The sequence below is a fragment of the Phascolarctos cinereus genome, unplaced genomic scaffold (assembly GCF_003287225.1).
Source record: "Phascolarctos cinereus isolate Bilbo 61053 unplaced genomic scaffold, phaCin_HiC Scaffold_4;HRSCAF=312, whole genome shotgun sequence".
Taxonomy (NCBI): domain Eukaryota; kingdom Metazoa; phylum Chordata; class Mammalia; order Diprotodontia; family Phascolarctidae; genus Phascolarctos; species Phascolarctos cinereus.
This window is the reverse complement of record NW_027555847.1, coordinates 59397057-59423247: the sequence shown is the minus strand read 5'-3', so window position 1 is coordinate 59423247 and position 26191 is coordinate 59397057. Positions and strand designations below refer to the sequence as shown.

The 26191-nt window shown below is 44.8% G+C and overlaps 1 protein-coding gene across 2 annotated transcripts in view; it reads right to left on the bottom strand.

Moving 5' to 3' along the window:
* The window catches only part of SLC41A3 (solute carrier family 41 member 3), a 68055-nt gene that overhangs the window by 6594 nt on the left and 35270 nt on the right, over positions 1–26191 (bottom strand). For both annotated transcript variants that reach the window (XM_020981152.2, XM_020981154.2), the window contains 5 exons: positions 25560–25704; positions 17764–17910; positions 8176–8320; positions 3522–3601; positions 318–452 (listed from right to left, as the gene is read on the bottom strand). In XM_020981152.2, the coding sequence (XP_020836811.1) occupies positions 318–452; positions 3522–3601; positions 8176–8320; positions 17764–17910; positions 25560–25704 (652 nt within the window). The remainder of the gene's footprint in view (positions 1–317; positions 453–3521; positions 3602–8175; positions 8321–17763; positions 17911–25559; positions 25705–26191) is intronic.

The following is a 26191-nucleotide window of genomic DNA, read 5'->3' as shown; positions in this document are numbered from 1 at the left end:
TTGCCCCCATGCTTATCCTCTTGGCAGCTCTGGGCAAGCTGCAATTTATTTTATACTCAAATACGAATGACATACCTTATGCCTTTTTTCCTGCAAGAAGGCCTTGTTGGGAGGATAGAAGAAGACAGCTGGCATTGAAAGAGGAAGGGAGGGGTGTCAAAGAGAGCTACCAGAGTCTTAGGCAATAACAGGGGTCAAAGTTGGCTGACCTTGAAACTTTACTGCGTGCACTTATGCCTACCCATGAAAGTCATATGCCAATGACTCATTACTTTAAAGCCAAAAGTTTACCAATGTAATGACCTGCCTGGACTCACCTGAAGAACAGAACGTAGAGCCTGGATCAGGGAAGAAGCTCCTCATATTGTGTGGCAGGACTCCAGGGGAACTCCAGGAATACAGGTAGGTAGAGATCCGGCTGGCCTGGATAGACACCAGGTTACCACCAACACCTAGAAGACAACTAAGTCTTGACTCTCTATCTCCCTCCTCTTCCCCTCCCCCTCCTCCTCCTTCTCTCTCTCTTTCTATTTCTCTCTCTTCCTCCTCCTCTTTCTTGTCTCCTCCTCCTCCTCCTTTTTCTCTTTCCCTTCCTCCTCTCTCTCTTCCTCTTCTCCTTTTTTTTCTTCTTCTCTCTCTCTGTCACACACACACACACACACACACACACACACACACACACACACACACACATACACACAGATACACATACACACGACTATAGCTATTTAAGCCTTACCCATCACTCAAGGTCCAGATCCAGGTTGCCTCCTCCCGGAAGCCTTCCCCAAGTGCTTTAGTGCTCAGGGGGCTCACCCTTTTTAAAGCTGCTTTGTATGTTATGGTTTGTCTGGATCACCCATTTTGGCCCTTAGGATATACAGTCTCACACTTGAGCTAATTATTTCATGCATATACTTTTAATTTTCCCAGACAGACTGTAAACTCCATAAGGGCAATTAATGTTACTTATATTTCCTTTGTGGGAAGCCAAGTGGCACCATAGTACACAGAGCGCCAGGCCTGGAGTCAGGAAGACTTATCTTCCTGAGTTCAAATGAGGCCTCAGACATTTACTAGCTGTGTGATCCCAGGCAAGTCACTGAATCTTGTTTGCCTCAGTTTTCTCATCTGTAAAATGAGCTGGAGAAGGAAATGGCAAACCTTTCCAGTATCTTTGCCAAGAAAACCCCAAAAATGGGGTCATGAAGAGTTGGACATGACTGAAAATGACTGCAAAACAACATGTTTCCTTGGTATCCCCTAAAGTCTCTAGTATAGGGCCTGATAAAGCAGGAGTTCAAAAATGCCTGTTGAATGGATGAATTTGATTCAATTCACCAAGCACTTACGAAATATTTACTACTATGTGCTAGGCACCATGCTGGCACTGGGGAAACAGACAAAAAAAAGAAACACTCCTTGTCCTCAAGGAACTTATGTTCTATTGGGAGGAAACAACATGGCGGCAGCTGAGTACAAAGTAACTGGAGGGCACTAACATTTGGTGGTATCAGGAGAAGCTTCTTCATAGGAGTTCAAGCCTAAGGGAGATGGGGATTCCAAGGGATAAGGAGAGAGCCTTCCAGGCATGGTGGACGGCTGTGTGCAAAGGCACCAAGGTAGGAGATGTTTGGAATTTGGAATTTGGTGAGTCAGTTTGGATGGAATGAAGAGCATAGTGGGTGGAGTATGTCAGTAAAATGAGTCTGGAAAGAAGTTGGAGCCAGAGGGTGATCTGCAAGTCTATGAGTCTATATAACCCTGCTCAGTGATACTTATGGAAGACATGGCCCAGCCGGAATGGAATGTAGATTTCCATGGAATTCTGCCCTCCTGGCTGGTGGGAGAATTGTAGTTCCAATTAGGTGTTACTCAGTGAGGTCATTTTACAGTCGTGCACTGCTAAGCAGGACAGGGTTCTCAGGAATGCTCGCCTTCACATGGGGTCTTCTCATCCTAGAAGGTCTCAGCAGCTGGACTGTTTGAGTTAAGCTCCTGCCCAAGCAGTCCCTGTAAAGCTTGGGTGTCCAGAGGTCCGAAAAAGGCCCTGGGTGTCAGGATCCCACTAGGCATGAATAGATTTGGCTAATTCCATAAGGAAAATTTAGAGCCCCCTAAGGCAAACAGATCCCTACCCAGGGTTTACTGATAGTAGAAAACATCAAATTAAAATTATTTTTATTGTATTATATTTTTATTTATTTTGTTAAACATTTCCAGATTATACTTTAATTTAGTTTGGCAGCATTCTCCAGCTCTTAGTCTGATACCTCTGCTATTACTATGGCATTTATATGCCATAGTTTGGCTAAGCCCCATAAACTCATTCACTGGGGATTAGTTCCTGCTATGGGGAACCCCAGAAAGGCGTTGAGAAATGGAACTAGGGAGGAAGTCTCTGACATCAGCCACCATTTACCTCTCCAGATCAAGTGAAATACTACCTAAGCAGTCACTGCAAGAGGCTGGAGATGGATTTATTTGTGCAATTAAATGAGGCTGAGTGGTCCAGGAGTTTCTGATGAGGTCTATCAGAACCAGGAACAGGACCACAAGCCTCACAGATGAAAAGAACACAGATGAAAGGAAAGAAAAAGCTCTAGATTTGGAGTCAAAGATCTGGATGTCAAACCCTGCCTCTGGCGTTTACTCCTAGCTCTTTGACTTTGGGCAAGTCACTTGAGTTCTCTGGGCCTCAGTTTCCTCCCCTGTAAAATGAGGTTGCACCAGATTTTTGAAAAATTAACAAGCATTTATTAAGCGTCTATTACGTGCCAGGCACTGGGCAAAGCGCTTTATAAATATTACCTCATTTGATCCTTACGACAGCCTTCGGAGGGAGGCGATGTTATTATTCCCATTTTGCAAATCAAAAAACTGAGGCAGACAGAAGTTAAATGACTTGCTTGGGGGTCACACAGCTAGTAAGTCTGAAGCTGGACTTGAGCTCAGGTCTTCGGACTCCCTTCCAGCACTCTGTGCACTATGGCGCCCCCTAGTTGTCCCCAGTAGACTGGATCTCTCGTGCTCCTGTCTAGCTCTACAGATCTCTGCTATGCTACTGACTGAGTGTGTGAGTTAGCAAGTGATAATTTTTCTGTGTCTCAATTTCCCTCTCTGAATAATGAGGGGGTTGGACTAGGTCAAGGGTGGGGATCCTGCAGCCTTAAGGCCACATGTGGCCTTCTAGGTCCTCAAGTGTGCCCCTTTGACTGAATCCAAACTTCACAGAACAAATCCCCTTCATAAAAGGATTTGTTCTGTAAAATTTGGACTCAGTCAAAAGCTGCACCCAAGGACCCAGAAGGCCATATGTGGCCTAGGTTCCCTATCCCTGGACTAGGTGATCACCATGGTCCTTTCAGAGTCTAAATCAATCAATCAGTCAACAAACACATATCACATGACAGCTACAAAGAAGAAACCTAGCCTCAAGGAACTTATGGGTAACTGCAGCTCAGGCAGCTGCTAAAGAAACCCTGCCTTCTTCAGTTAGATTGACAGAAAGGCTCACCCACCATTTATCACTGGAGTGAAGACAGCCATCAAATTGATCTTTTGCTCAGTTATGCTTTTGGTGAAGATGAGCCCACCAAGACTGGAAAAAGAAACCGTTAAGGACAAGCATTTCATAGACTGTTTGTACACCCAAGGGATGGGATCTCTAGCATTTTAACTGTGGCGTTTTCATGGCTACTACTTCATCATCTATATTATCTTCTCAGCCTGCCTGGGAAGCCTCACCTCCCACTCTTCCACAACAGAATTCCCCTGCCCCAGCTGCTCTCTACAGTGTCTCCAGAATGTGTCTCGCATTCTATTTACCTTAGCTCATTTCTCATCTCCTCTAGAAATTCAATTCAACAAGTTTTTGAAAAGTGTCCATTCAATACTTAATATACTAGGCTCCATGCTAAGCCCTAGGGATACAAAGAGAAAAAAAAAGCCAGCCCCTACCCTCCAGGAGCTTACATTTTACTGAGAATAAGTCACCAGTAAGCAGATAAGAAAATACAACGTGTCTACCAAGTAATCTTAGGAGAATGGTGGGGAAGGGGCACTAAAACTAGAGGTGGGTTGAGATGAAGAAATGCCTCTAGTAGAAGGTGGCCTTTGAGCTAAGCTTTGAGCAAGGCTAGGGATTTGGGGATGGAAATTTGAGGAGGGAGTGAAGTTCAAGAAGGGAGGCTTTCTGGGCAAAGGCACAAAGGAAAACAGATGTGACGTCCTGCATGGAGAACATCGACTAAGTCAATTCATCTAGAATCTAGAGTGTGAGAGGGAAAGTAACATGAACTCAATCTGGAAAGCTAGACTGGAACCAGATCACAATGGGCGCTGAATGCCAGGAGAATTTTTATTTTACCCCAGAGCCAACAGAGAGCCAGTGAAGAATCTTGAGTAGAGAAGAGATTTGGTCCATCCATTTGGCAGCTATGGGGATTGGAGAAGCTGGATGCAAGGAGACCGAGCTGGAGTGTGTTGTGGGAGTCCAGGTAAGAGGTAATGAAAGCCTGCACTCTGCTGGTAACCATGTGAGTGGAGAGACAGGGACAGGTGGGAGAGATAGTGTAGAGGGAGAAAAGACAAGACAAAAAACTGACTGGATATTATTGGAGGGGGCAGTTTCAGTCAAGGGGTGGGGTGAGAAGCTGGACAGGGAGTCCCTAAGAAGTGAGTGGGAGGGGACAGCTAGGTGGCACAGTGGATAGAACACCAGCCCTGGACTCAGGAGGACCTGAGTTCAAATCTGGCCTCAGACACTTATTAGCTGTGTGACTCTGGGCAAGTCACTTAACCCCAATTGGCTAAAAAAAAAAAAACCCCAACAAAAAAAGAAGTGAGTGGGAGATGAGAAAGAAGAAGCAATAAGTGTAGACACAAAGCCTTCAGAGACCACTTTCTAGCATAGGGTGACCCTTCTCCCCTGGTCCAATAAAGAGAATCAGAGATTGTTAGAGCTGAAAGGGACCATCGATTCAGAGCTGTGACTTGTGTGTATGGTCCAGTCTACAAAGAGAATATTTTAACTGAGACCTCGATCAACATTGGTATAAATTCATAGAATCTGGCCTCAGACACTTATTAGCTGTGTGACTCTGGGCAAGTCACTTAACCCCAATTGGCTAAAAAAAAAAAAACCCAACAAAAAAAGAAGTGAGTGGGAGATGAGAAAGAAGAAGCAATAAGTGTAGACACAAAGCCTTCAGAGACCACTTTCTAGCATAGGGTGACCCTTCTCCCCTGGTCCAATAAAGAGAATCAGAGATTGTTAGAGCTGAAAGGGACCATCGATTCAGAGCTCAAAGGGGCCCTAGAGGACATTTGTTCCAATCTCCTCCTTTTATAAGTGGGCAGATTGTGCCCCAAGAAGGCGCAATGTCTTGCGCAAGGTCATAAAGGTAGTAAGTGGCACAGCCACGGTTCAAACCTATATCCTGGGACCCCAGTCATTCTTCTTCCCTCTACACCAACCACTTGGCCCTCTGGATAAAGGACAATTTATTATTTCAGTGACAATTAAAATAGGTTTCACATACCTCTATGGATTAGGCTAGATTTTTTTTGCCTACAGTTGAATGATTTAATAACCCCTGCCTTCAGTGAGCTTATATTCTAACGGAATGGGCAAGGGGGATAAAACATATATGCAAAGGGAGATTCAAGTTCAACCCTCTCTTCTATAGATGGAGAGAAGGGAGATGACTTACTTAAGGTCACACAGGAACTGGGACTGGACTCCAAGTCTCCCGACTTCTAATACTGTGCTCTTTCCACCATACCACACTGATTCTGTACTATTTCTTCTGTTATCATGAAACTCAGGGAAGCAAGAGGCATTAGCTCTCCACTACTCCACCCTCGACTCTGCAAGCCCCGAATAGGGGGACTGGCTGTTGTAGACAGCTGGAAGTTCAGGGAAGCTTCCGCCTTACTCTGATCGTCATGTGCCTACCAATGTCCCAGTTCTAAAGAACAGGCAGAGGCCAATGGTCTCCTTGGGGCCCAGATAGCAAATGCTCATAATGCAAGACTCTGAACATCCCCTACATGTCATCATTTAGTCTCGGTTTAGATGTTTCCAAGGACAGGAAACTCACTAGCTTTTGGGTAGTTTGTTCTTTGTTGGACAGCTATCACTGTTGAAGTCTCCCCTATATGAAGCAGAAATCTTCCTCATTGGGACTTCTATCCATTGGTTTTGATTCTTTTTCCTAAAGCCACTTGGAACAAGTCAAATCTTTCTGCCACATGGATGGCCTTCACATATTTGAAGAGGGCACATGTATCTATCCACTAACTCCTTACCTCCCCCATGCTCCAGGTCATCTTTTCTCTAGGGAAATATTCTCAAGTCCTTTCATCATTTCTTTTATGATGTTTATTACCTGTGTGACCTTGAGCTCACTTATGTCTCAGTTTTCTCATCTATAAAATAAGCTTTAAATCTAGGAGGCTATGGTTCTCAGACACTATTTTCTGGGCACACTTCTGTTCATGAATGTTCCCTTAAAAACATATACCTAGAATGCAAGAGAACACTCCAGTTGGGCTCTGACTAGGGAAGAGAATAGCAGGACTAATGCCTCCCTCGAGAGACATATTACATAGCCTAATGTTATCTTGTTTTTTATGAGCAGCCCATTCACTCCTATGGGCTCCTTTTGAACTGATTACTGTTCTTTTTAACATGTGATGGCCTATTTTATGGTTTTTATGTTTAGTTATTTTTATAATGAACACATATATTTAATTTGTAAATATATAAATAGAGCCCACTGATAATTAGAGCTATTCAGTAATGAACAGGCTGCTCCAGGAAGTCATGAGTTCCTCTTTACTTAAGGTACTCAAGTACGTAGCTCTTTGTGGAGAACACTGCGGAAGAGAGAATTCTCAGGGTAGGAGCTGGCCTAGGTATAATCTTAGGCACCTCCCACTTCTGGGATTCTGTTGATTCTATGAATTTATACCAATGTGGATCGAGGTCTCAGTTAAAATATTCTCTTTGTAGACTGGACCATACACACAAGTCACAGAATTTCAGAGTTAGAAGGGATCCGCAGAGATTACCTAGCCTGACTCACCTTTGCCTGAGAATCCGTTATACAACATCTCCAACAGACTGCCATCCAGCCTCTAGGATGGGCAATTCATCACTTCTCTGAGAAGCAGCCCATTCTGGTCTTGCCTTAATTGTTACAAAACATCATTGTCTCTTACATTGGGCTAAAATCTACCTTTCTGCCACTTGACCTGCGGCTCTAAGTTCTCGTCTGGCAGAAAAGGTCCAAATGACCATTTCTCGAGGGCCCCTTCCATGATCACTTCGCTCCTGGCCCAGCTTACTGTGTTCTCCACCTCCTTGCCGGCATCCTTGCCCCTATGTGGATACCTTCTACTTCCCTCTCCCCCACCCTAGTTTTCCATCTCCTCTTTCTGTAGTATCTCTCCCTTAGAATGTAAGCTCTTTGAGGGCAGGGACTGCCTTGTTTGTTTGTACTTGTATCCCTAACACTTAGCACAATGCCTTGCACATGATAAATGCTTAATAGATGATCAATTTGTTTACCTTACTCTTCTTTTCCAACATGCCTTCTGATACTTGAAGTCTGCTCTCAAATCTCCCGTCTCCCTCATGACCCTTAGTTTTCCCTTCTCTCAGCTGAACAGCCCCACTTCCTTCCATGAAGACTCATATGGTAAAGGAAGTTTGCATCATGATCAACTAAGTTTTTTTATACTAGTAAGAAACTTTTATTAATCTTCAATATTAGCATTTTAAATCTTCTAATAATTTTCAATTGTTAGAATGAAAAAAATTTAAGGTCAAAATGAAGTTATCAAAGCATTTATATGACGAGAGGAGGAGGAGGGAAACAGGAAGAAAATCCAATCCCCAAAGGTCGAGTGAGTATGCTAGATATGGTGGCAGCTTTTATGAAGGTTTATTTAATCCAGTTGCTCGGCCAGAGCAGTCTATGGGGCTGCTTCTGACCCCAGCAAATCCTCATGCAGTCTGTGTTTTGGATCAGAGAGAGGGCCCACAATGCTCCAGTACCAGCGGAGAGGTAGGATAGGGGTAGGGCTCTCATTTAGGAAGGTTCTTCCTCTCCAAAATTCAGCTATCAACTCCCAGACGGAGTGACCTGGGTCTTTCCTTGTTCTTACCTGCTGATTAACATGGCTGTGATGATGGGAAACCAGCCTGTCTTCAGTACTTCGGTGATGGTGGGGCTCTTCTTTATTATGAAAATCCATATTGGGATCAGGGAGAAGAAGAAGAAACAGATCACTGGGAACAGGTAATACAGGTCTGGCAAGAGAGAGGAGATGCACGTCCCATGTTAACATGTGATTGTAGAATAAAAGCTTGTTGAAGGCAGGGGCTCCCTGCTCTCTGTCTCTGTATTCCCAGTACCTGGTATACAGTAGGAATTTAATAAATGTTTTGTGAAACCAAGGCCTTTCCTGATTACCCCTTCTCTCCCTCCCTCTTCCCAGGGCTTTCCTTCCCCTCTGAGGTTACCTTCTGCTACTCCATATGTGTCTTGTACGCCGATGTTTATTTATATGCCTCCCACATTAGACTCCCAGCTCAGGGCAGGGACTATTTTCACCCTTCTTTGTATTCTCAGTGCTTAGCACAGCAGTCAGAAATGCTTGTTGATGGACTGATGGATCACAATGTCTAAGAAACTTGGCTTTGGAGAAGAATTAAGAGAATGCTCTTCCTCTTGAAGAGGTGGGGGACTATGGGTATGGAATACTGTATATGCCAGACTCTGCTGGTATGTTAGGTTTTTTTTGTTTGTTTTTGCTAGGCAATGGGGCTAAGTGACTTGCCCAGGGTCACACAGCTAGTAAGTGCTATGTGTCTGAGGCCGGATTTGAACTCAAGTCCTCCTGAATCCAGGGCCGGTGCTCTATCCACTGCGCCACCTAGCTGCCCCATATGTTAGTTTTGATGAGCAGCTTTTTTCCTCTTTTTTTTTTTTTTTGGTGAGGCAACTGGGGTTAAGTGACTTGTCCAGAGTCACATAGCACTGGCTGTATTATGTTTTGTGTCCGAGTCCAGATTTGAACTCAGGTCCTCCTAACTTCAGGGCTGGTGCTCTATCTACTGTGCCACCTAGCTGCCCCTTTCCTCTCCTTTTTTATTCTTTGTTACAATGATTAGCTCTTTGGTAATGAGTGGAGCAGGGATATAGCTGGGGATGAAGGTGATATAAAAATAAGGGATATCAACAATTTTTAAAAAGGCAATGATGCTTAATCGTTTGATTAAAATGGGCCAGGGGCTCAGGTAGGATGCTGGCATACTGATCAGCAACTTCTTCCTACCTGTGTGACTTTGGGCAAGTTTCTTGGCCTTTCTGGGCCTCAGTTTCTGTATCTATAAAATGGAGGGTTAGGATACTTTCTAAGGTCCCTTCCAGCCTTACATCCAGCAGTTCTTGGTATGAATTCTCCTTGCAGAGTGGAAGCCTCACTGAGACATCAGGGTTGGGGCTAGTCTTCATTTCTGGACTCAGCTGCCTCCTAGATAATTTATTTTCTCTTGTTGCCAAAAAGCCTCCATCCTAACCCTGGGCCTGAGGCTCCAAGCCTGTTTCAGCGAGATGAGTTCATTGGAGGGAGAGAGACTGAGTCATGAGCCTGAGGTCCCAGGGGAGGGCCACTGGACAGAGCAGCTGGGCCTCTCGACCCGATTCTCAAGCCTTGAAGGCTGGTTTGCCTTAGACTTGGCAGTCTCAAGATGAACACAACCTTGCTTTTCTTTCTGCCGAGAGGTAACCATTGGCCTTGGATGTTTAACAAAAAGCTCACAGAGCGTCTCAGCAAAAACTCCTTAAAAGCACCCTTCCCTCTTAGAAAGACCTGGAAAGGCCCCTAGAGGTCATCTAGTTACAGTCATCTTGTTTTCCAGATGAGGGCAATGAGGCCATGCTGTCTCTCATTCAGGGAAGGAGCATTTTTCCTCTTCAGGATGAAGAGATTGGAAATGGGGTGCTGGGATGATGACCAGTGGCTTGTTACCTATGGGATGCTGGGCCAAGTCATTTCAACTTTGGTGGGGGGGCGCCTTAGTTTTCTCATCTACAAAACAAGGTGGTTGGACAACAAGATCCCCGAGATCCCTGGCGGCTTTTAAATCCCATGATCACATAATATACCTGGAGACAAGAGCTTTTCCTTACACCATGAACCCCATTTCTCCCCAATCCCTTATTTCTGAATGCAGAACCCTCTGTCTCAGAAAGTTTTTCCACGACAGACTAGATCATTCACTACCTTAGTACAGTTGCTACAATATTTCCCCCCATTTCCTTAGGAGAAACCCTCTCATTTTACAGACGTAAATATACGAGGTGCCCAGAATCAAACAGGCTTAGCAAGGTGGAAGGATCTGCCCACAGTCACACAGGTAGAAGGCAGCAGAACCAGGGTTCCCAGCCAAACCCTCCAACTCCAAAGCTAGGACTCTTTCCTGTATAGAATACTGCCATCCATATCCTTTTAACAGTCGTTTAGCAACCTGCGACATCCCTGGTTTAGGTCATATCTCTTCTTCCAGCACAGGACACAACCACTCCCCATCTCTGTGCCTAGGCTCATGCTGTTATCGCCCACTTGGTACGCCCTCCTCCCCTTCTCTAATTTTCCCACAGTTTTTCAAGGTCCAGCTTAAATGACACTTCCTCCATGAAGCTTTCCCTGATCTCCCCTGTCAGAGATGTGCCTCCTTTCTCTGGGAGAGTTATGTATCGGCTTTAGGAGGCATCCTATTTGTATTTGGACTAGAAAGCATTACCTTCTGTGTACTTTTCTTATCTCTCCCCTACTGGAAACTTTAAAATGTTTTACTGATGTCTTTTGTCTTTAAATCAGCCATTTGAAATACCTCCTCCTACTGAACCTTCCTTTGTGACAAAGAAAAACAATTCAGCAAAACCATTTGATCCAGTGACCACAGCTGATGATATATGTCCCCAGAACTCTCTGCCTCTCTAGGTAAAGGGGAAGGTATAGTTCTGGAACCCAATTCCCAACCTGGCTGAGTTTCCTTCTCTTAACTTCTTACGTGAAGTTATACTTTTCTTACTCACTCTCTCCCAGCTGGCCCACTAGACCTGGAGTCAGGAAGACCTGAGTTCAAATCCAGCCTCAGACATTTACTAGCTCTGTGACCTCAGGTAAGTCACTTACCCTCTGTCTGCCTCAGTTTCCTATCTATAAAACTGAAATACTTACAGCACCTACCTACCAGGGTTGTTGTGAGGATCAAATAAGATAATATGGCTAAAACACTCAGCTCAGTGCCTGGCACAAAGTTGGCTCTATAGAAATGCTTATTCTCTTCCCCTTCCCCATCCACCCAGGTGCCTAGCACCTAGTACCTAGTACATTAATGTTTGCAGGAGGAATGAATTATCTGTCCCCTTTCTGACCCTCTCCAGTACATATTGTCTATATCACACATGTTAGCAATTGATCACTGGCTCTTCTATATCATTGTTCTCACTGTCATATGTGTTTCTCATTACCCTTCATATCTCATTGAAATCTGCCATCTCTGAAAAATGAATAAGCATTTATTAAGCACTTATTGTGTGCAAAGCAGTGCCTACCAAACTGTGCCCAGATGTGGGGCAGAGCAGCCTGAGCCTAATCGCTCTTCTGCCTGACAGCCCCTTAAATACTTGAAGACAGTTCTCACGTCCCCAGTCTTCTCTTCTCCAGGCTAATGATCCCCCAGTTCCTTAGCCTTCTCTTCCCATGCTGTAATCTCAGGCTGTTTGCCATCTTGGTTCCCCTTCTCTGGATAGCCTTCAGTTTATCATTGTCCTTATCATTACCATTGTGGGACTATCTTCTCTCTCCTTGTGGGCCCTAAGCCTCTCAGTGCACCCCAGGATCACAGGGCTGCAATGGAATCCTCTTAATGCTCTCTGAAGCACAAAACAGAGACCAGTTCTTTCTCCCAGCAGGGATGGGGAGGGGGAGGGAGGAGTGGAGATCAGGGCTGGGAGAGAAAATTGGCAGCAGGAATTGGGGAGAGTGGGGAAGGCAGTTCGTGGGAACAATAATGAAGAGAAGCCCTCACTTGTCTTGCCCCCAGAGGGTTAAGTCAAGTGGGCTTGGCATTGAGACAGGCCCCAAAGTCTCCATGTCTTGGGTGATAACAGTATGCCTCTTGGATCGGTTTTCATGCTTGTTTCCAAAAAGTCCTCACTATAACCCTGGGCCTGAGGCCCCAGCCTGGCTTTGCAGAAAAGCAGAGGGTGGAGAGAGATGCTGAGCCTCAGGTCCTAGAGGAAAAGCCACGGCCTGGCTTTGGCACAGACATAGCAGAGAAACGACATTTGACAACTTGGAGGGTTCTCGGAGAAACGACATTTGACAACTTGGAGGGTTCTCGATGTGTCCACTGGGAGCCAATGAAGGGCTCAGGGTGACTGGCAGCCTTGGGGATTCGGGGGGGCTGGTCTCTTCTGGCATGGGAGTTAATGTGCCACAGCTGGCTTTGTTTCTGCTTTGAGCTGATCACTGGCTTGGCTACCCTATAAAAAGCTCTCAATTCCTCAGTGGAGTCTAATGGAAAAACTTTCTGTCACAGGGGTCGTTTTTCCTAGGGCAGGAAAACTTCAGGGGGTGGAGGGAAGGCAGGGAAAGCAGTGCTCTGCAGTCTTATGGCCCAGGAGTGCTCCCCCACACCCCTACCCCCAAGTCTTCTGTAGCTACACTACTGAGTTCACTGATCACAGAGGCAGACAAAGTGAAAAACCATCCAAGAGGTGGGGAGAGATTCGAGGGACTCTGGGATGGTGCCCCAGAGAAGAGGAACTCTAAGAACTGGAAGGAGGCAGAGATCACTACTCTGGAGGCTTCTGTGTGTGTGTGTGTGTGTGTGTGTGTGTGTGTGTGTGTGTGTGTGTGTGTGTGTGTGTGTGTGTGTGCGCGCGCGCAGGGGACTTTGATTCTAGTTGTAGCTTTGCTATCTTCACCTTTCTGGGCCTCAGTCTCTTCACCTGTAAAAGGAGGGAGTTGAATGATATGGTCTCTTAGGCCCCTTCCACCTGTGACAATCTACATTCTAAGGCTCCTTCTATCTCTGACATTCTTTTCTAAGGCCCCTTTCAGCTCTGACATGCTATGTTCTAAGGCCCCTCTTAGTTCTGACATTGTGTTCTAAGGTCCCTCCCAGCTACAACATGCTGTGTCCCGAGGTCTCTTCCATCTCGACATTCTATGTCCTAAGGTTCCTTCCTGCTTTAACATGCTGTTTTCTAAGGTCTCTTCCAGCTCCGACATTTCTGGTTTGTTTCTAAGTCCCTTTCGGCTCTAATACACTAGGATTTTAAAATATGAGGCAGGGGAAGCCCCTGGAAGGTTTAAGTGTAGCTACTAAGATACTATCTTCTAGTTCAACCACTTGAGAGGCCATCTTTAAACGGGGCAGTTCAGATGGCAGTTTCTTGTAAAAGTTCAGTTAGGGATAACTCTAAAAAATGGAGAGAAAAGGGGCAGAAATATAGTATTCAACAAGACCCCAGGGAGGGGGTGGCTCATAAAACCTGTGGTTTACTTTCTGGGCAGCTGTATCACATGGCCTGTAATCGCCACCTTATTATGGAGAAGAGGGTACGCTCTAGTTGTTCCATACCATCTTCTGATAGGCTGATTTTATATTAAATATTTTCTCTTCTGGGCTCAGTTCAAGAGTCATTTCCTCCCTGAAGCTGACCTTGGGGCCTTGATTGACTCTTCCTCCCTTGACCTTAGACAAGAGATTTTTCCTCCCTGGGACCTCAGTTTCCTCATTCACCATCATTACAACCAGCCTTGGAGTCAAGAAGGCCTGGGTTCAAGTCCTCTGTGACCATATACTGACTCTGTGACCTGGTCAATCACTTAACCTCTCACTGCCCCAAGCAACTTCCTGTGACTCTATTACTCAAGGAAGATGCTGATTTACAGTGGCAGAGGACATGCCTTTCACATTTATGAAATAATAGGTTTGGTTGTGAAAAAGATATTTTGTACAGGGCTTAGAGGTTTCAAAACACTTTGTACATTATCTCATTTGACCTTCCCATCTTCCCGCATCCCTCTTCCCCCATTAAGTACTACATGTATGATTCCCAATTACAGATGGGGAAACTGAGGCTCGGCTATGCCTCACACAGAGCCATGTAGCTATAGTTATATATATAGACACTACAGTTAAGTGTCTAAGGCAGGATTTGAACTCAGGTTATCCTGATTCCTACCCCAATGCATTATTAGGCAGCTAGGAGAGTGTTCTGTAGAGTCAGGACATATTTTTATTCTGTTTTCAGTTGTTTCAGTCATGTCTGACTCTTCGTGACTTCATTTGGGGTTTTCTTGGCAAAGATACTGGAGTGATCTGCCATTTTTTTCTCAATTTACCGATAAGGAAACTGAAGCAAAAAGGGTAAGTGACTTGCCCATGGTTACACAGCTAGTATCTGAGGCCATATTTGAACTTGGGAAGATTAAATCTTCCTGACCGCTGGCCCAGCACTCTATTGAGTACACCACCTAGCTGCCCCAGAGTCAAGAAAACCCAATTCAGATTTAGATAGTAATTTACTAATGACCTTGGGCACGTCACTTAACCTCTATTTTTCTCACCTGTAAAATGACGCTCATAACAGCATTTACCTCCAAGGGTTGTTGTGATGATCAAAGACAATATTTGTGAAGTGCTTAGCACTGTGCCTGGCACATAATATGGACTAAATGCTTTTATCATTACTATTATCTTGTTTCACCATACCATACTACCTCTCTATGAAATGAGGGGGTTAAATTGATTAGACAGACTCAGAGCTGGTTAGATGGTTAGATTCAGAGAGTAATTATTAACAGTGCAGTGTCAACACTGGGGAAGGTTTCCAGTGGAGCAACCCTGGGATTCTACTTGGCTTACCATTTTTATCAATGACTTGGCTCATTGGCCAAAGGCATCAACCTCATGTTTAGCTTGGAGGAAAGAAGAATTAGGGGGGAATGAAAACTGTCTTCAGGTACTTGAAGGGCTGTTGGCTAGAGGGAGGATTAAGCTTGTTTTACTTGGTTCCAGAGGGCCAAGGCAGAAGCAATGAGAGGGATCTAGAAGGAGGCACAGGAGAGCAGCACTGAAGTCAGGAAAGCCTTCCTAGCGAGTAAAGCTATCAGAAGTGGAATGGCTGGCCATGAGAGATGGCAGGCTTCCCCTCTTTGGAGCTCTCCAAGCAGAAGCTAGATGACCCCTTGTCAAGTATACACAGTGGGAATTCTTTCCTGTAGGGGCTGGACAAGATGGCCGCTGTGGTCCCTCGGGACAGTCTGCATTGATGAGGCTGCCATTGCTCAGGGCATTGGGGGGGCAGGGAGTCCCTTAGCCTCCCCGGGCCTCAGATTCCTACCTATAAAATGAGGGAATTGTGTCAGATGGTTTCTAAGGGCCCTTCCAACTCTAAAACCCCAGAATTCCAAGAACCCATGATTCCTGTCGGGAATTGCCTTTGGACCTAGGTTCTAAGCAGCACCAGAAAGTCAGTCTCATTTTTTTCTTTTTTGTCCCATTTTTTTAAATAGCTATGTGTATACTGTTCTAAAGACTCCATGTATACAGCATGTACTGTTTCTTCAACCAGATTATAAGTTTCTTTAAGGCACAGACTGCGCCATATTCTCTGGATTGATAACAACAATAACAATAATCATAGCCAGCATTTAAGTTTTGCTAAGCACTTTACAAATATCTCATTTTTCCTTCCCCAAATCCTGGGAGGTGGGTGCTATTATTATCACTATTTTAGAGATGAAGAAACTGAGGCAGACAGAGGTTAAATGACTTGCCCAGGTCACACAGGTAGTAAGTGTCTGAGGCCACTTTTGAACTCAGGCCCTCCTGATTCCTGGTCCAGCACTCTACCCCCAACACCATGCCGAGTAGATGTTCAAGAAGAATTTTAAAAATACGTATAAATTAATGACATGCTTCTTGGGAGAAAGAAACTGCATCTTGCAACAGAGCCTCCCTTGGAAGCTTTGAAGACTGAGTCTGGGCTTAAAAATAGAGCAAGCTCTCTGGAATTTGCCCCACTTTCCTCCTTGATTTCTGGGACCTTGTTTCTTCTCGTGGTAACATATCCAGTTCCCCTTCTCAGAATTCTGTGGGAGGCTGTCATGTGATTTACAACACAGTGAGAAAGCTTAGGACAACAACTCCAAACACTGAAACCAAACAGATAAGAACCAATATGCTTCCCATGTTTTGTCACAGAGAAGAAGTTAATCTAAGCAGAACTTGACCTGGGTTCAAATCCCATCTGGGGTCATCTCTTATCTGAAAATGAATTCACCCAATTATCCCCTTTTGAGCCCTCAGGATCAGGGGCCCTAGTCTTATTGAAGTAAAGGTAATGTTAATGAAGTAAAGTAATGTTTAGCCTAGGGAAGAGAAGATTTGAGAGGACATAGTAGACCTGGTGTCACCATAAGGAAATAACTTCATCTCCCTGGGCCTTGGTTTCCTCATCGACAAACTGGGAGTGATGGGGAGCATTGTGTGGACTAGGTTGACCTCTAGAGGTTCCATTCCAGCTCTAGGACTGTGCTCCTAAGATTTATAGAACTGAGTCCAGAACCAGAGTTGGGACATGCCTCAGTGGCCACATAGAATAGCTCAACACATACCTGAAAAAGGAACTCCTCTCTAAAGGGTCATTCAGCCATCACTCAAACATCTCCAGTGAGAGGAGACCTTCTCAGGTAGCCCATTCCACTTCTGGATAAGCCTGATTATCAGAAAAAATCCTCCCTCTATGAAGTCTACATTTCCTTCTTTGTAATGTCCATCCATTGGTCCCAGTCCTGCTAGCGTCAACAATTCCAATCCCTTTTTCACATATCAGACTTTCAAGTTCTTGAAAACATCTACTGTGTCCTCTCAAATCTTCTCTTTCCTAGGTTAAACATTCCCCATTACTTCAACAAGACTAGGGCTCCTGATCCAGAGGGCTCGAAAGGGAAAACTGGGTAAGACAAGAGATGACCCCAAATGCACATTATCTGGTTTCAGTTTCTGGCCATTCCCTTTTCCCCTGGGGGATGGGCTCTGGTGATCTGCCAGGCAATTCTGAACACGTGGCTATTACAGTACATGATGGAATGAGGTCATCTGGCTTGGCACCTGCGGACTGAGCTTACTCTGCAGTTCTATTCAGAATCTGCAGGCAGTTAACCAATCACAGTTGTATGACATCAGAAGAAGGGATGCTCAGAAAGTGCTTGAGGGTTCTTGTCTGGGCTCTGTCTATCGTGTCTCTTCTTGGGGCCTCCACATAGTCAACTGTAAAGTGAGGGCCTTTGTAGAGTTTTGCCTCTCCAGATCATTTAATTCACCCCTCCCCCATTTTACAGATGAAGAAACAGCAGCTCCAGAGTGGGAGAGTGATTAGCTCAATGTTATACAGAGCAGGAAAGGCAGGGTGAGGACTAGGATGGGAGTCTCCCAAGTTTCAGGCCAATTTTCTTGCCTTGATGACATGTAGCCTCCCACAATGGAGGGTCTCAAGGTCAGCTGCTTACAGCTGGAGTATTTTAACTCCACTTTCCTAGAGCAGTCTGGGTTGTGGTTGCTGGGACATATGGTGTTATGTACTGGGTACCTCCTGGCTCTACCTTTTCTCTTCCACCTTCTGACCATGACCCACTGGACCCTGAACCTCTTGCAGGCCATACCTATATATCTGTACAGGATGCTGCTGGTGCCTGCCAGAATGCACAGGGATACGAAATCTCCGAGCATGGCTGCGATGGGTGTGGAGATGTTGTCCGGATTGATCCCCATCTTCTGAGCACCCAGCACCACGCAAATCATCAGTATTCCTGCAGAGAGAGAGAGAGAGAGAGAGAGAGGAGATTATATCTTCATCTAGTACAATCTGAACAAAGAACAGCACCTTCTAGGGGGCTTTATGGCCTTCCCACCCAACAACCTTGGAGGCAATAAAGCATCTCTCTCATTACCTTCTAGACATACTTCAGGTCCACATCCAGCCATCCCTGTTAGCTGGCCTATTAATGGAACCTCTCTTGTAACGGGCATGTCTACATATCAACCACAGGACAAGAACCAATGTTCCTAAGTCTCCTTGTCAAGATCCTGCCTGATGCTATCTGAAGCCTAGTAGATGGCTAGGTAGGCAGACAGTTGGGTTTAAGGCAGCTAGGGGGTGCTGTGGATAGAGCACATATTATTTATATTAAAATAAAAAGCTTTTGTTCAAACAAAACCAATGCCACCAAGACCAGAAGGAAAGCAGAAAGCTGGGACAATCTTTACAGCAAGCGTCTCTGGTAAAGGCCTCATTTCTCAAATATATAGAGAACTGAGTCAAATGTATAAGAACACACACCATTCCCCAGCTGATAAATGGTCAAAGGATATGAATAGGCAGTTTTCAGATAAAGAAATCAAAGGTATCTATAGGCATATGTAGAAGTTCTCTAAATCACTTTTGATCAGAGAAATGCAAATTAAAACAACTCAGAGGTAACACCTTACACTATCAGATTGGCTAATATGACAAAAAAAGGAAAATGATAAATGTTGGAGAAAATGTGGGAAAATTGGGACACTAATGTACTGTTAGTGGAGTTGTGAACTGATCCAACCATTATGGAGAGTAATTTGGAACCCTGCCTAAAGGGCAACCAAAGTGTTCTTACCCTTTGATCTAGCAAACCACTACTAGGTCTGTATCCCAGAGAGATCTAAAAAAGGGAAAAGGACCTACATGTAAAAAATATTTATAGTACTCCTATTGGTGGTGGCAAAATATTGGAAACTGAGAGGATGTAAATCAGTTGGGGAATGGCTGAACAAGCTGTGCTTTAGGAATATAATGGAATACCATTGTACAATAAGAAACGATGAACAGGCAGATTTCAGAAAAAACCTGGAAAGACTTGTATGAACTGATGCAAAGTGAAATAAGCAGAACCAGGAAAACATCGTACACAGTATCAGCAACATGGTGTGATGATAAACTATGAATGACTCAGCTCTTCTCAGCATCACAATGATCCAAGACAAGGACAAAGGACTCACAAAGGAAAATGCTACCCACATCCAGATAAAGAACTGTTGGACTCCGAACGCAGATCAAAGCATATTTTTTTCCACTTCATTCTTTTTCATGTTTCTTCTTCCTTGTGATCTGTTTCCTCTTTCACAACTATAACTAATATGGAAATATGTTTTATATGATAGCACATGAATAACCTATATCAAATTGCCTACTATTTTTGGAAGAGGAGAGGAAGGGAGAAAAATTTGGAACTCAAAATCTTGTAAAAATGGATGCTAAAAAATTGTCTTGACATATAATTGGGGAAAAAATAAAATACTATTAAAAATAAAGAAAAAAAAACATTTGGAGCTGTCTGGGAGATTTTTAAGACCTAGCAGAGAAGACTCCAATGAAGAGAGCTTGAAGGATATGATTTCAGGGTAAGTAGGTAGAGGAATTCAATCAAGCCTCCTGTTTGACAACTTCCAAATGTTCCCTGCTGGGAATTAACAGCCACAAGCATCTCCACCTGGAGTGGCATAACCCAAGGCAGAGCCAGCAAGAGGGATGGAGCCTACAAGAAGAAAAAACACAGAGGAGCTAGGGTCTATGCCTTGGATCTGACAGTTATACTGGACAGTGGCCATCAGGAGTGGGAGCAATGTCACCTCTAAAAATGAAGGTCACAGATCACTTTGTGCCTAGCTTAGTGACAACCTCTGTTTGGTGGCCACCTCTATGATCGCCGCAAGTCCTCCACTCAGTGGGCTGGTGCCCTGCTAGAGGGCAGTCCACTAGCTCCCTCCTGGGGGTTTCCTCCTTTTGCTCCCACCACTTCCCAAGATACTCAATGCCTAGCAGAACCTTCATTTACACCAAAAGCCTCAGTGACTGACAACAGCTTAGAGTGCTGCTGTTGCTGCCACCAGGGTATTGACTTTTCAACAGAGATCAAAACCTTAAAGGGACAAAGCGCTAATACTGGAATTTCAGGCAGAGGGCAGAACTTGGGGCTGCACTGGAGAAGTCTTCACTATGCATCCTGCTGTTATCAGTCATTGCACTTCCTGGCCGTCTCCTCACTAAGCTGCCTATATTCCAGCCATCACCTTCACTTGTTCCCCAAAGCAACCTTGGACTCTGCCACAGGGTCTCTCAGCTCTAAAAGGTGAGCTTTTACCATATCTTACCTGGAACCATGCCAACAAACCATATGACATACCAGGCTAATTTACCGAGCTAATGCATGTACAACCCCACCCCCCCCAATCCTTTTATGCATTATCTTACTCTATTATAATGTAAGCTCCACAAGGGCAGGGTCAGTCTTATATTTGTATCTCCAGTACTTTGCACAGTGGCTAGCATACAGTAAGTGCTTAATCAATTTTCCTTCCTTCTTTCTGTCATCTATCATCTCTCTATCCATTAATCCTGACATCCATCTATCATCTCTCCATTATCTTCCTTTTCATCTACCTTTATCCATCTATCTATCCCTCTGTCTATCCGTTATCTTTCTATCATCCATCCCTTTATCTATCCACTATCTCTCTATTCATTTATCCTTCTATTTATCCTCTAACATCTCTTCATCCATCCCTCTATCTCTCTATCCATCATCTGTCTATTCAGCCTTCTATCTCTCTATCCATCACCTCTCTATCCATCCATCCCTCTACATATCATCTATCATCCATCCCTCTATCTACTATCTCTCCATCCATCTATCCCTCTAGCTACCTCTTTATCTATCCATCTTTATCCATCTCTCTGTCTATCTATCCATCTAACATAGAGGAACCCCATCTCAACACTAGCTCCTAGTATTTCATTTACTTTAGCTGGTGGGCTTTGAGGGGAATCCTAAAATTCCTTTAATACAGAAATCAAAGACTCAATAAAGTTTCTTGAAATTTAGTCCAATGTTCTTATTACAGATGAAGAAACTGAGGCCCAGAGAGCTGCTGTGACTAACCCAGGGTCATACAACTACATCCCAGAAAGAGGGGCTCTGTCAAAACAGTCAAACTGTATTAATATGGAATGTTCTCGAAGAGGAAAGCTTATCAGGGGCAGCTAGGTGGTGCAGTTGATAGAGCTCCGGCCTTGGAGTCAGGAGGACCTGAGTTCAAATCTGACCTCAGATACTTGACACTTACTAGCTATGTGACCCTGGGCAAGTCACTTAATCCAAACTGTCTCACCAAAAAAAAAAAACAAAACGAGAAATCTTATTATAACAGACTCGGGGGGGGGGTTGCAATACCAGAGGAAAAAGGCAATCAGATGGCAATAGCATGCTCTGGGACCAACAGAAAAACAAACAAATAAATATCTTGTGTTTTTCCCAGTGGGAAGAAAACTATGGTGCTTGCTAATGCCAAGAGAACAGAAGAAAGAGCTTTACATTGGATAACGTGAAGGCTTGAAAGGATCTTAGAATAAGAATGTCAGTGTTGGAGGGGACATTAGTGATCATCTGGTTTACAGAGAAGGGAACTGAGACTCAGAGGACTTGCTCAAATGAGTGATGGCACAAATCAAATAAGAATCCAGGCCCACGGCCTCTCAGCCCTGATATTCTTTCTACAAGTCTTTTACTCCATAGTAGAATCAGATGATGGGTCATTAAGGTGAGTGAGGGACATATGGTGACATCCTCAACCTTTGGAAGGTGATGCCAGTGAAGACAACCAAAGACTTTCCTAAGGAGGAGGAATGGTGCCCAAGAAAGACAGAAGTGAAATGGATGCAATTTACCCAAGGTCACACAGCTACATACCAGGAGGGACCCTGTCAGAATAGCCAAATTCTTAACAATCTGGAATGTTCATGGCATGGAAGACAAAAGCTTATCACAACAGGGTCATGGGGACTGACCCATGTAGGTTTTCTTGTTATTCTCCTGGGGTCTGCCTGTGATTTCCTGCTCTCTCCAATCTGGGGAGAACATTAGGTGGATCCAGGTAGACACAGCAGCATCTATCTCTCTTAGGATTTCCCTAGGACTGCTTCACCTTCTCCGGGAACACATAGCTAAGCTCATGGCAGGTGCTACATAAAAACAGAATTGAGTTTTTTCATCATTCCCCTAGCATTTTTTATGATATACCTTAAACTTTGTTATTTCCCTCAGAAACCAACACAGTGCTCTGTATACAGCTAGTACTTGACAAATATTTTCAGAACTGACTGAGCAGGGCTTCAAGCCACCAGTAGGAAAACATTGTACCTAGATGACCAGTAAGGGCCCTTCTAGTTCAAACACTAGAATTTTATAATTTTTCTCTGCCCCCCAACCTTATTTACCCCTAAAGGGTGAAGGCAAGGCCTGGTGGGGATCTGAGATTTAGAAATAGCAATTACAGCTGCTTGATTTTTGAAAGGAAACCCACACTGCCCTCCAGGGGTGGACCCTGGAATTCATTCTTCCCTAATAAGCAAGTTAAAACCTCCCTGTGTTTCCTAGTGTAATGAGCCTAGAATTCTTATAACAGAGGAGTTGCATTATCCTATGGTCTCAAGTCTGGCAGAGAGCTAAATAATACTTTGATCCAACTCACCCTCCCTCTATTTTACAGAGGTGGAAACCGAGGCCCTCTGAAGGCCCAAGGTCACAATGAACTGGTGGAAGAACTGGGATCAGAACCTAGGTCTCAAAACCACTAGCCCCATATTCTTTCCATTCCCAGAAATGTGAGGATGAGAATGCAAGCCCCCTAGGAGAAGCAGCCCCGGACTGAGGATAAGCAGTCACTGATGGGAAGCAGGGTCTTTCAAACTAGCAGAAACACTAGGACATCTGGGCCGGAGGAGCCTGAGGCATTATGGAAAGGGGTGGAGCACAAAGCAAGGGGAGCCCCATGAGCCTCACCTAACTTGTATAGAATACATTCAGATTTACAAATCCCTTTCCTCACAATTACCCTGTGAAGTCGGTAAGTCAAGCATAATCATCCCCATTTTACAGATAAGGAGAGAGGGTCAGAGAGCTAGAATGACTTTTCCCAGAATGACACTGCTAGCAAATTATAAATCTTTATCTGCAAGGCAACAGAGATCAGGTTCAGAAGAGTGACTTTTCCTTAATCACACAGCTACTAAATTTGTTCAGCCATTTCAGTTGTGTCTGACTTTTTGTGACCCCCTTTGGGATTTTCTTGGCAGACATATGGGAGTGGTTTGCCATTTCCTTCTCCAGCTCATTTTACAGATGAGGAAACTGAGGCAAACAGAGTTAAGTGACTTGCCAAGGGTCACACAGCTAGTAAGTGTCTGAGGCCAGATTTGAACGCAGGAAGATAAATCTTCCTGACTCCAGGGCTGCCACTTCCTTCTCCAGTGGGTTAAGGCAAACAGAGGTTAAGTGACTTGCCCAAGGTCTGAGGGCAGATTTGAACTCAGGTCTTCCTAATTCCAGGCCTGATATGCTAGTTGCCCCAGCTAGTAAACTGAAGAATCATAAATCCAATCCAAACCCTTATTTCAGAGATTAGGAAACTGAGGCCAAGACCACTTGTGACTTGCTCAAGGTCACCTATGTAGTAAGAGTCAGAGCCAGGATTTGAACTTGGAGCCCATGACTACAAATCCAGCTCCCCAGGTCCCATCCTGTTTCCAGTGTACCATGATGCCCCCAACACTCCCCCACCAACTCCAATGCTGAAATATGAGCAGGAACTTAGTTTGTGGTGGGTGTCCTTTGCTTCATGTCAGAGTAGCCAGGCAAAGGGCCTCAGCTGTCACTTCTGGCATAAGAATCAGTGACATCAGAGCAAAGGCCCAGGGACCCAATCCAGGCTCTGTTGTTTACCAGCTGTGTGACCTTGGGCAAGTCTCTTCTCTTTGGGCCTCTGTTTTCTCATCTATACAATGGGGGAACACAAGACCTGTCCTACCCTTGTCACTGCGTCACTTCAAGGAAGAAGTCAAATTGCTTTCCTAGTACATCTTTGACTCTTTCTGGGAAAAAATGCTATCAGAAATCCTTGCCCACCTCCTGGGATGGATCTCTGCTTCAAATGATGGTAGAGCCATGGCATGCCTGGCCCCTGTGCTAAACCAGTACCTGGGGAAATGCAGTGAGAATGCTGATATTGCAGAAAGAGTGCTGGATCTGGTGTTGGGGGGACTTGGTTTGGGTCTCCACCACTCTCCACAACTTCTCAACTTCATGGCCCCTTGGTTAAGTCAGTCACATAATTCAATGAGCATCTGAAAGGGAAGCTCAGCCTCAGTTTCCCAGTTTGTAGAATGAAGGGATCATCAGATTAGATGACCTTTAAATCCAAGAATCCCATGAGACAGCAGGCAAAATAAAGGATAGGAGGGGGGCAGAGCCAAGATGAGTGAAAGCAGTGACTTGCTTGAGCTCTCCCCCAAACCCCTCCAAATACCTATAAAAAATGGCTCTAAACAAATTCTAAAGCAGCAGAATCCACAAAATAAAGGATGGGAGAGTAAAGGCACCCCAAAATACTGGCTACAATTTTTTGCTAAAAAAAACCCAGAAAACAAAAAAATCAGAATTAAAGCTCCTATTTAAACACTGGGATAAAATGTTAAGAGTCTATGAACTCTGATGCTCTCACTGCTTCCAATAGAAAGAAGATTCCATTCTTTGCCCTTCCCTAAGACCAGGGAGGCCTAAACAGAGAGAGCATGTCCCATTTTCAGATACTCATGGAATTGTAGATTTAGAGCTAGAAAGGGTCTTCGAAGTCCTAATGTCCAACGTGCCGATTTTACAGATGAGGAAACTGGGACCCATAAGTGACTTGATAGTATCTGAAGCAGGATTCAAACTTAAGGCTTCCAGACTCCAGACTGCCTTTCTCAACATGCCTGTCCCAGTGCCTGATACGTCATTGTGAATGCTTCATTCCTTTCTGTCTTAACTGTTTTTTTGGTCCAAAGCTCCCTGTGATAATAAAAGCACTACTGGTAAGGGAAGTACTTTAAGCATGTTACCAGCTAACACTGTATTGGGAAGGGGATGACTAATTGATAGCCAGCAGACAGCTAGAGATATAGACTCAAGTCCCCCAACACCAGATCTCATAAGAACAAGACGAGGACCCAGGACAGGTGGTAGAATGGGGAGGATGGAGGGACCGGGAAGAAGAAGGCATGAAAGAAGGCTGGCCTTGCCTCCAATGGCTTGGCCTGAATGTCCTCCCAAAGAACCATTGCTTAGTGATGGAAGAGAGAGGATAGGGATTCTGATGGTGGTGGAGGAAAGGGAAAAGAGCCCAGTGAAGGAGTATTCCCCTGCAGCAGGCGGAATGGAAGTATGGCTTGGGTGAAGCTACATGATGGGGGAATCGTCTGGTAGGGGAGGCCTATTTCTCTGGGCTTTGGGAATTCCCAAAGCCTGCAGAAGAGTCACATTCTGTGGCAGAGGTCTTGTCTGGAGCCAGCTGGGTAATGTCATAGGCAGAAAATGGTAATGGTGCTCACCTAAGAACATGGCGGCCATGAAGGCTGTGACCATACTGCTGGCACACAGGACCCCGATGTGGGACAACTCAAGTTTTTGTCCAGAGATAGCTTCCAGCGTAAGGGCAACAACAGCAGCCAGTAGGCCCACAACTGTGGCCTGAACCTGTCAGGGCAGAAATCACAGGTCAGGGCTTGTGGTGGGAAGGAGCAAGGGAGAGGGGGAAGAGGGATGACATCGGGAAGCAGTAGATGGAGAAGGGGGGAGGAGAAGGGCAAAGAAAGGAAAGGGGGCCACAGATTTTTAGATTTTAAATAGACCTTAGAGCTCATCTAGTCCAACCCCATCAGGGCAATAAAGACGGTGAAGGGCCTTGGGTTCATGCCATAGAAGGATCCATTAAAGGAATCAGGGGTTTTAACCTAGAGAAAAGAGGACTCAGGGGAGACATAACAGCTAGTCCAGTGTTTTCCACTGTACCATGGAGCCTCTCTACCTCCCTCCTTCTTTTGCTGACAATCCAAAATGTAATCTGCCAAGTCCCTGAACTTGAAACATTCCTGATTCTGTTCCTGTATTTAGTGGAAGGGTTGAACTCTGACCATTCTGCCTTTCTTTTAGAAGAAGAAACCCCTTGCTAAAAGCCCAGGCT